Raw genomic sequence first — 8,906 nt, 5'->3', positions numbered from 1 at the left:
CCCCCCAAGACGTGAACCCCACACAAAGCACCCAACTTTAAACACTATACAGAAAAAGAAAAACCAGAGGTAATCACCAAACATCGAAATCTCTCATCTTTTCTCCATCATTAGACATGAGAGTGAAGGCTTTGATTACCTTGAAATCAAAGCTTTCGAGATCATGCAACAGGTTTGCCTCTGTCTTCAGATTCAGGCTTAAAAAGCCTGTCTTTATTGGAGCCCTCGTGTCCCGTTTCCGCCACACTAAGCCGAGACAGCCTCCCGAGAAACGTCCTTCGACGTTACTGTCTTGTCTCTGTTTGGTCAAGAGAAAGGAACAGAAGAAGCACAAGATGAGTGCGGCCAGAAACTCTTCATGTAAGAAAAATTCCAATCTTTCGATATAAGACAGAAAAGTTCATTTCGAATATTGCTAACAATTTGAACATTTTGGCCAGAAAGTTTTCCCTGCTCATTGATCTTGAATAGGTGAAATCTCATTGCCAAATGCCACTGACTCGGTTTTGGTAAAAAAGGATCAAAACCTTAGACCCATCAATAGGACAACAAACCTAGCTGTTTCTGCATTCGGCCTTTAGTGATTTTGTTTTATTGATCGCCTCACATCTCAAGTGCAGTCGGTGTTAGCGAGGCAAAGCTTCTACAGTCTCCTGTTACGCCAGCAAAGAAGCTGTTCCCTTCGCCTATTACACCGGCTTACGTGAGCACCAAGAAAACGAGCCAAATGAATTCATTTGCAGACGAGGTTGTGGAAGATGCTTGCAGAAGCTTCGAGAACTATTTGATTCATTTGGTCGTCGAAGAAGGAAAAGTGGAGGACTTGATGGACATCGAGGAGCTTCTGTACTGTTGGAAGAACCTTAAGAGCCCTGTCTTTGTCGATCTCGTGTCCAGATTCTATGGAGAGCTCTGCAGAGACCTGTTTTCAGGCGAGGAAGACCAATGAAGAATGATGAGTTGCCTCTTTCCTTTCAAGAAATCACTCTACCTTGTGCTGTATGGGTAAATAGAAATGAACGTCTGACGCTATTTTACATTTTCAATTTCAAAATTGAAGTGAGCTGATCAGCTTTTATGTCATGGATGCTTAGACAATGCAGAAAACATGGTACCAAAAAACAGTATGTGTACAGGATGTTTAGCTGTACTTTCCGGATTTCATGATGGGGAAATGCCAAACAATCCTAAACCAATACCCCTACATGTTGATTCCAAAATGAATACCAAGATTGAGCCAAAGAATCTCAGAAGAATACTAAAGAAACTATTGTTCCGTTAATGGAGCCGAGCCATGTCCCTCGAACAAGAAAAAAACTCTAATCAAGATCCCTAGAAGATGGAATCTATCTACAAAAACTGTCATGAATCAGCTGCAGAGATGCTGAACTTTTGCCAAGTTTTTCTATCTTTTGAGAAAGTTTCAAAAGTGTGAAGTTCTTTCTATACGAGTATGTAATTGTAGATGAATTTCTCATCAGAAACAGGATAATTTATGTGTCAAAGCCCCCATTTACAAGACCCAAGAAGCCAAGGCTCCAGAAATCTTCCCACCACCAGTATCATTCTGCATCAATTTCAACTCTAAACCACCAAATTGCTCTCAGCAAAAGCAAGAAGAGCATCTGAAAAATTCAAAACCAGAGTTGAAAAAGGGTTCTATACATCATTTGTTTACCTGAAAACTATGCACAAACCTTTTGAACAAGTGATCAGCAAAAAGCGGTATTGCAATTCACTTCGTCGACAGATAAACACAAGATCTAGCTATCGAATCTCCGATTCTAAAACCAGGAATCGTAATGAACTCGATGCTTAAGCCCGCTTGTCGTTCTTCGATAAGTAACCCTTTTCCACAGACTCCATGTACACGTCTGAGAATCTGCTTCCTCTTCTAACAAAAAAGATCTTTGCTTTTTGGCCCAACGAAACAGTAATCGATTCGAGGATCCAAACCCATTTTGCCATTTTCGCAGAAAAATTCGATAGAACATCGTGCTTGGACGATAACCAGACAACACGAGACCCCTTCTGATCCAAATTCCTGAAGAAGGAAGCCTCCAAGGGCGTATGGACAACCAACGGATACTTCTGTCTGCAGAATTTGGAAAACCCAGAATCTGTAAACGGCATCAAATCATCCGATGGATCGTCGAATCTAAGATAAATCATGATATAAAACCGCTTTTGTGATGATGCAGCAGCATCCAAGGCTCTGAATCTCATAATTTAGCCCATTGGACTTTTATATATTTGCCCAATCCATCAATTAGGTATTTTTAACCAAAGGGTTTATTTACTGCAAAAACATTGATAGTTGTATTGCATTTATTTGGTTACATTACTCAACATTCATTACAGACGAATAAAGCCTATGATTATAATATGTATAAGATCGATTTAGCATCCCCCTTACTGATAATTTGTTCGAGACCTGAAAATTAATTAGTCTAAAGCCACTTTAATAAATTTCCACGGATTAATTTATATGCCAATAAATATTGAATATACATCGTGGGGGTAGAGATGTAAATGTGAGAGTGAGGCCATGCATGCATGCATGCATGTGTTCCGTCTCTTCTCTTACCTCTCCTTTTCAAGAAAACGAGACTTCGTACTTGCGATTTTTCAATTGCATATATATATACACGTCGTGTTATCAAATCTTTATTGTCTCTGGATTATTCGATCCAACAAAACAAACAACCAAACACACACACACACGCGTATATATATGTATGTATGTAGATGTGCTATCTATTTCAGCCTAACGGGGACATATATAGTATATATGGACAAAAGAAGATTTGTATGTCCACGTCGTAGTGGTATATATATTTCTTGTAAGTATATACATCTCTCCGTATACATATATATATATATATATATATATATATACACACACCATCTTGTGATGGTTGTGTGGTATTTGGGGCGGATGATTGAGAGGTCACTTCTAAGAGGTTCATATTCGATTTTTCATAAGGTGAGGAGAAAAAACACAATTAATTATATGATTAAAGGTTAACTTCGGGACTAGGATTCAGAGGATTAATTGGGTCGAAAGCATAGTGAACCTCCCCACTTATCAAATATATATGTATATATATATACACACACATTGATGTAGGATATAGAGGGGGGGGAGAGAAGTTGAGATGAGAGAAACGAGAGATGGTTTTGGAAGGTGGTCCAAGAGGAGATTGAAAACACACAAGGCAAGAATTCAAAAGCACTCGTGCATCTCTTGTCTCTTTCTCCTTAAACCTCACTTTTCAACTTTTGGCTTCCTTCCATTTGAATACTCCAAACTCTGTATTTCTTTCTCGTTTTTCATCCATCCGTTTATTTTGTTATATGCATATATATTAAATGCGAAATACAATATACATGATGTGGAGAGAGAGAGAGATATATGATATATCGGAGATACGAGGAAAGCAGGCAAAGGTTTGGACAGTAAGCATGAAGGAAAAAAGGTGCTATTCAATCACATGGAGAAACCCTTTTTTTCTTTTTTTTTAAAAAAAAATAGATATATATGAAGGTCGAGGTTGGTATATGCGTACGATGCATTTAATCCTACGGGTAAATGAAAATTGGTCATTCTATGTTTTTTAATTTTGGTAGTTGGTTGTAATAAAACGAACATATATATTGAATTATTTATGACTATATTTATAACATATCATATAGGCTTTTCTGCTCTCTAAAATGTTAGTATCATATATATACACACGCGCACGCATATATATGTGTGTTGTGGGAGCAAAAAGTCACAAAATATTGGATACAAGTAAAAACAAAATGAATAAAAAATATCCAAGATTAGGTGGCTCAACTCGCAAGGGTAGGGTAAAACTGCTTCTCAATTCAAGTTCGAGGGTTTTTCATCTGGAGAGAAACATTCAAATAGATTTTTCCAATCTTTTGGGAGATGTAATTGGGTAGAAAGATATATGAATTTTCGGAATATAAAAAAACAAAAAACGAGTATGATGAATGACAACAAAGGGCAACTAGTAAAAGACAGTGAGAAAATAGCTTTGGATGGTAGCCACGAGCTTAGAATGTTGTCATAGGAAAATATTAGGGTTTAAGAGAGATGCAGAGGTCATATAATATATATATATATATATTAGAATGTTGTCGTACGAAAATATTAGGGTTTAAGAGAGATGCAGAGGTTATATATATATATGAGACTGGTAGACAATAAGATTTAATTTTCCTAATTGATTACCATCATTCTGTATGTATACTAGATATATGTAATTTATAAATATCACTAGATCATATATATTCACGTGATCTAAACTCATATTCAAACCCGTGATTAGGACAATCGGTACATAGGAAGTACAATTTGGGGTTTGCCCTCAATTGCGATCCCTCCTTTCACTCGGACACAAATAGGGTAGAAGGAAACAGCGCAAGTCCCATCCATCGCAATCACTCACAAAGGCAAATAATAATAATAATTATTATTATTTAAAAAAAGAAAATGGAAAAGGGGAGAAAACAAAGATAGTGTCAGATGTCTGTAAGAGATATAAAAAGAAAAATATATAAATAATTGAGGAGTGGCATGTCAGGGAGGGCGACTTACCTTGGCATGTGACCCTCAGGATATAATCCCATTCAGATACACATCTCATCTCTGTCAAAACCCTAGCTGCTACTAACCCCACCATCTCATATCCTCTTAATTCTACACCTACATACATACATGTATACTTATACACTTATATTATATATATATATATATATGTGTGTGAGAGAGATGGTTTTGTTATGATATTATGTTGTATATGCATGAGGGGTTTGTCTAGTCTAATCCAAAATATAAAATCTTCTTTTTTATATCTTTTTTATATCGATAACAAGCTCTTTTAAGTGATATCTTTAAATTTTATATAAAACCAATAGTGGATTGACTCAACTGGTAGATGGGTATGTGCAAAGAGTGTTCTACCTAAATTCGAATTTCATCCTTGACAAATCATATATTATCAAAAAAAAAATCTTTAAATCTTATATATATAAACTAATATTCATTCGTCCCTCTATTATCATATGAAAATGTATAAAAACTGATTTTAAAGATTACTCTATTTCCAAAACAGAGTTCGAACTCTTAAACTCTCTTTAAGGGACAAAGATGTTAAACTATCTAATATCAAATTTGAGTTCACGGTATAAAATCCGCTTACTATTAAAATTTGACCAAAAAGTACAGAAGAAAGAATACAGTGCCTGACTTTTAACAATGTGCGAAGGCGGTGTTCCATAATGATGATACACACATATATATATAGTGTGTATGTGTGTGTGTATACACATATAAGGAAGGATTTGTATGAACGCATGCATCGCATCTTACACATTTGTTGGGATGTTTTGTCCATACCTCTTTGCCTTTGGAATCTCACTTTCTATTCGTGATTCTATTATTGAAAGACATAAAATACATGCTACGACCAACTAATAATCAAACCAATATTTTCTTTGGTCGGCTGAAATTATACGCTTGTCTTAATGAAAATCAAGGGCAGCTTAATTTCTAGGTTATTCGGTGCAATAATTTTTCATAAACCTACCCCAACTCGTAATTAATTTCATATCATTTTATTTCAATCGAAAAATTTAAAAATAGAAACCTCCCTCCGTTTCAAAATATTTGTAGTTTTAGATTATTTTCCATGTTTCAAAATATTTATCATTCTATATTTTTAAGACATTTTTTTACAATAATTTCTAATTTTATCCCTATTAAATTCAAATAAATTATTAATGATAATATTGTTTTTATCATTAAACAAGGGTATATGTGACTTTTTCTATCTTTTCTAAAAAAATGTGAAATAACCTAAAATCACAATGGTTTATTACAGTGGCATCGCGTCTATTATTTGCGTGTAACTTACTAGATTTCAGCTACTCTTCCACCTACGGTGTGTGTATATGCGTATGTATATGCATACTTGCATGAAGAAATCAGGGTAACGGTCGGGATTTAATTCAGGTTCAAGATCCACTACGCACGATGACTTGCGCACACTAGCAGGATTGTATGCTTTAATTGTGAAGCCACTCATGAATGATGAATTCTCCTCGTACACATTGATTTGTACGGTTCATGGGATTATATACGTACCGTAAAAAACATTGTTAATCTCGAATCGTACGGCCCCTGAAGGGAGTAGAGTAGTGAGGTAGCGTATAAAGAAATTTCAAATTATGTACAAATACGTATATGCTTATAACTTATATGGTATGTATGTATGTATGTATGTATGTATGTATGTATGTATGTATGTATGTATGTATGTATGTATGCTGCAAGCAATTCCTGGGGAAGGGAAGGGAACAATGACAGAGAGGAAAGGCTGCAGGAGAATCCAACTCCCAAACTTAGTATAATGCTTAGAACTCTCTCTCTCTCTCTCTCTCTCTCTCTCTCTCTCTCTCTCTCTCTCTCTCTCTCTCAAATTTGCAAATACATTAAATGCAGCAAAACCCTTATCTCATATCATCATAACACTCTCCTTTGTTCTTTGCTGTTTCCCAAGTCTCTCAACCACTCAGCCACTTTTTTCTTTCCTTTTTTTTTCCGCTCTCGGGAAATCCCAAATCACAAAGGACCGAAACCATTTGTTAAAAAAAAAAAATTCATCTTTTTTTCTCCAAATTCCACAAACTCTGCTTTCTCGTATTTATGTGCATGACACGCACAACCTGGGTGAGCGAGTGAGTGAGCGAGTGAGCGAGTTCCCCTAATCAATATATGATTTCTTCTCTCTTAACGCTTCAATAACCTCGAGGTGGGTTTTTCGTTTTCTTTCACGTTCTCTCTCCCCTTTCCTTGATTAGTTTCCATAATCATGGGTCCGGAGAGAAGATCATCATCGTCGACGAATTGCAGAAGCAAGTTCACTCTTTCTGTATTCTTCCTCTGCCTCTTCTTCCTCTGCGCCATTGCCCCGTCTCCCCCTTCTCCATGTATAAGCTCTTCCTCTTTGCCCTTTCTTTGTTTGCTTTATTATGATCTATATATCTTCGTCTTTAGTTATGTTTTCGTTAACGGGTACATAATGTTACTGATCATGCACGCCATTGTTGGGAATATATGCAGATATCAGGAACTCTTTTTCTGGGAAACTAGCGACCTTCTATCCACAGGTTGGTTGATCTCATCCTCCACCCATCTTGCTATTATAAAATTCAAACCAGTTTAACTATATATCGATCTTTTTTCTTCTCGGTCCACACATTTTGATGATACAATGTATGAAAAAAATAATAATTGCATGATCCACATATAGTTTTTCTAAATAAACGATCATATGTACACTATTTCTCTACAAATCATTAAAATAAACAAAAACAATTGAGTATTTTTTTCCCCACAAAATACATACAAGTGCACTGTCCTTGTATCCACTGACCCAACAAAAAACCCGACAATTTTTAGAAAATTATTCAAAGGTAAGATGTCATAGATTTATCTGTTAAAAATCTAAGCACTATACTAATAATAATTAAAAAAAAAAGAGTGAAAGGAATGAAAAATAGAAGAGAAAAAAAAAACAAAGGGAGGGAGCTAAAATGCGCCTGAGACAATGATAGGGCGCTCCCACGCCAAGTCGAGAGGGGCCGCAAGCACCGAACGCGATCTGCCGGAGAATCTGGGCCGTACGTTCTGTCCATCAGGACCGAGGACACGGACCGTCCTCTTGTCTTGGTCCATCCACCTCACCTCTTGTGGGGCCCGCTCCGCTTTTAGTCTTGCGGTTCGATCCTGTGTGAGTGAGATCCGTAGGCGCAAGTTGAGGGATTCAGTGCCTTTCTCGGTAACTTGCGCCGTCAGCGCTCAGCGCTTTCTCTGGAGCTTTTCCCGCGTTTTGTCTCAAGCCCCATTGCCTCTTTTTTTTTTTTCTCTCTCTCTCTTTCTCATCTGCGCATTTTAGAAGAAAAAAAAAATATCAGCAAATTCATTCTCAACATCTATTTTTTAATTAAAAAAACGAATGGAATGAGGTTGAGGTTACACAATTTTTTAAAGAAACACTGGACAAATTGGTTTTGATTTTGGTTCGTTGTGTATATACGAATATAAAAATATATTTGTATTAATTAATTAATTAATTAATGGTGGAAGGGAAAGATGAGAGGGAGGAGGATGAGGGGGATGGGGTCATGGCCGCCGAGGTGTACGGGAAAGTGCGGGAGATGCACGCCGTGCAAGCCCGTCCACGTCCCCGTTCCTCCTGGCACTCCCGTCACCGCCGAGTACTACCCCGAGGCCTGGCGATGCAAGTGCCGCAACAAATTGTACATGCCTTGAATTTTATTTTATTTTTTAATTTCTATTCCTATTCCTATATATATATATATACATATTTTGTAGACTTTGTGTTTATCATGCTAACGTTTATTTTTATATTACAATAGATGGTCGGTCACGTAATATACGGCCTGACCGTTTCTACCGACCATATATATATATCTCTGGTCAGGGAAACAAATTAACTAATGCGAGCGATTTTATTTCGCTATAAAACAGCATTATGCTATGGTACTTTGCTAACTTGTTCAAATTCAGGGCATTACATGTATGTATATATATATATATCCGAGGTGTACATATAATATAAGAAAACAGACGTATGTATTACGCAATGACATTGGCGCGTGCGTTTGACGCTCCGGAGAAGCGCGTCAGTATAATGCTTAACGGAAAGCGTTTTTAGTTTAGCCCATGAGTGTTAATGGGCCCAGAAGATGAAGCCCATTAGTTTAGCAAGAGAACAGTGAGTTATCGGAGTGAACTTTTGTAAAGCGGTGGGAGTTTTTAGAGTTTTTAGAATCCAAAAACAAAAAAAAACAATATTAAGTTTTTACAA

At 36.6% G+C, this 8,906-nt stretch overlaps 3 protein-coding genes across 5 annotated transcripts in view; 2 read left to right on the top strand and 1 right to left on the bottom strand.

Moving 5' to 3' along the window:
• Nucleotides 1–689, bottom strand: part of LOC104800784 (transcription repressor OFP2-like) — a 4,048-nt gene extending 3,359 nt beyond the window's left edge. For both annotated transcript variants that reach the window (XM_010523702.2, XM_010523703.1), the window contains exons 1-2: nt 555–689; nt 140–298 (exon numbers count right to left, since the gene is read on the bottom strand). The gene's annotated coding sequence lies outside the window, so the exon portion shown is untranslated. The remainder of the gene's footprint in view (nt 1–139; nt 299–554) is intronic.
• Nucleotides 102–1,198, top strand: LOC104800785 (transcription repressor OFP17). Its single transcript, XM_010523705.1, has 2 exons — nt 102–360; nt 621–1,198. Exons 1-2 carry the CDS (start codon nt 117–119, stop codon nt 947–949), a joined length of 573 nt encoding a protein of 190 aa, XP_010522007.1. The 5' UTR covers nt 102–116; the 3' UTR covers nt 950–1,198.
• A 5,252-nt stretch (nt 1,199–6,450) lies between these two features.
• On the top strand, nt 6,451–8,841 carry LOC104800783 (EPIDERMAL PATTERNING FACTOR-like protein 6). Of its 2 annotated transcripts, none has more exons than XM_010523701.2 (3): nt 6,451–7,002; nt 7,136–7,182; nt 8,168–8,841. In XM_010523701.2, the coding sequence occupies exons 1-3, from the start codon at nt 6,885–6,887 to the stop codon at nt 8,345–8,347; spliced, it is 345 nt and encodes a 114-aa protein (XP_010522003.1). In that variant the 5' UTR covers nt 6,451–6,884; the 3' UTR covers nt 8,348–8,841. The 2 variants fall into 2 exon arrangements, with proteins under 2 accessions (XP_010522003.1, XP_010522002.1); XM_010523700.2 differs by having other exon boundaries at nt 8,162–8,841.
• Nucleotides 8,842–8,906: the final 65 nt, after the last annotated feature.

The sequence above is a fragment of the Tarenaya hassleriana genome, unplaced genomic scaffold (genome assembly GCF_000463585.1).
Source record: "Tarenaya hassleriana unplaced genomic scaffold, ASM46358v1 Cleome7, whole genome shotgun sequence".
NCBI classification, from domain to species: domain Eukaryota; kingdom Viridiplantae; phylum Streptophyta; class Magnoliopsida; order Brassicales; family Cleomaceae; genus Tarenaya; species Tarenaya hassleriana.
Note: the sequence above shows the minus strand (reverse complement) of the source record. Positions and strands in the feature narration are given on the sequence as shown.

Coding starts and splice junctions, on each gene's coding strand:
- LOC104800785 (XM_010523705.1), top strand. CDS start 117: ATGAGAGTGAAGGCTTTGATTACCTTGAAATCAAAGCTTTCGAGATCA. Junction 361..620: donor TGCGGCCAGAAACTCTTCAT/GTAAGAAAAATT, acceptor TCTCAAGTGCAG/TCGGTGTTAGCGAGGCAAAG.
- LOC104800783 (XM_010523700.2), top strand. CDS start 6,885: ATGGGTCCGGAGAGAAGATCATCATCGTCGACGAATTGCAGAAGCAAG. Junction 7,003..7,135: donor CCCGTCTCCCCCTTCTCCAT/GTATAAGCTCTT, acceptor GAATATATGCAG/ATATCAGGAACTCTTTTTCT. Junction 7,183..8,161: donor TAGCGACCTTCTATCCACAG/GTTGGTTGATCT, acceptor TAATGGTGGAAG/GGAAAGATGAGAGGGAGGAG.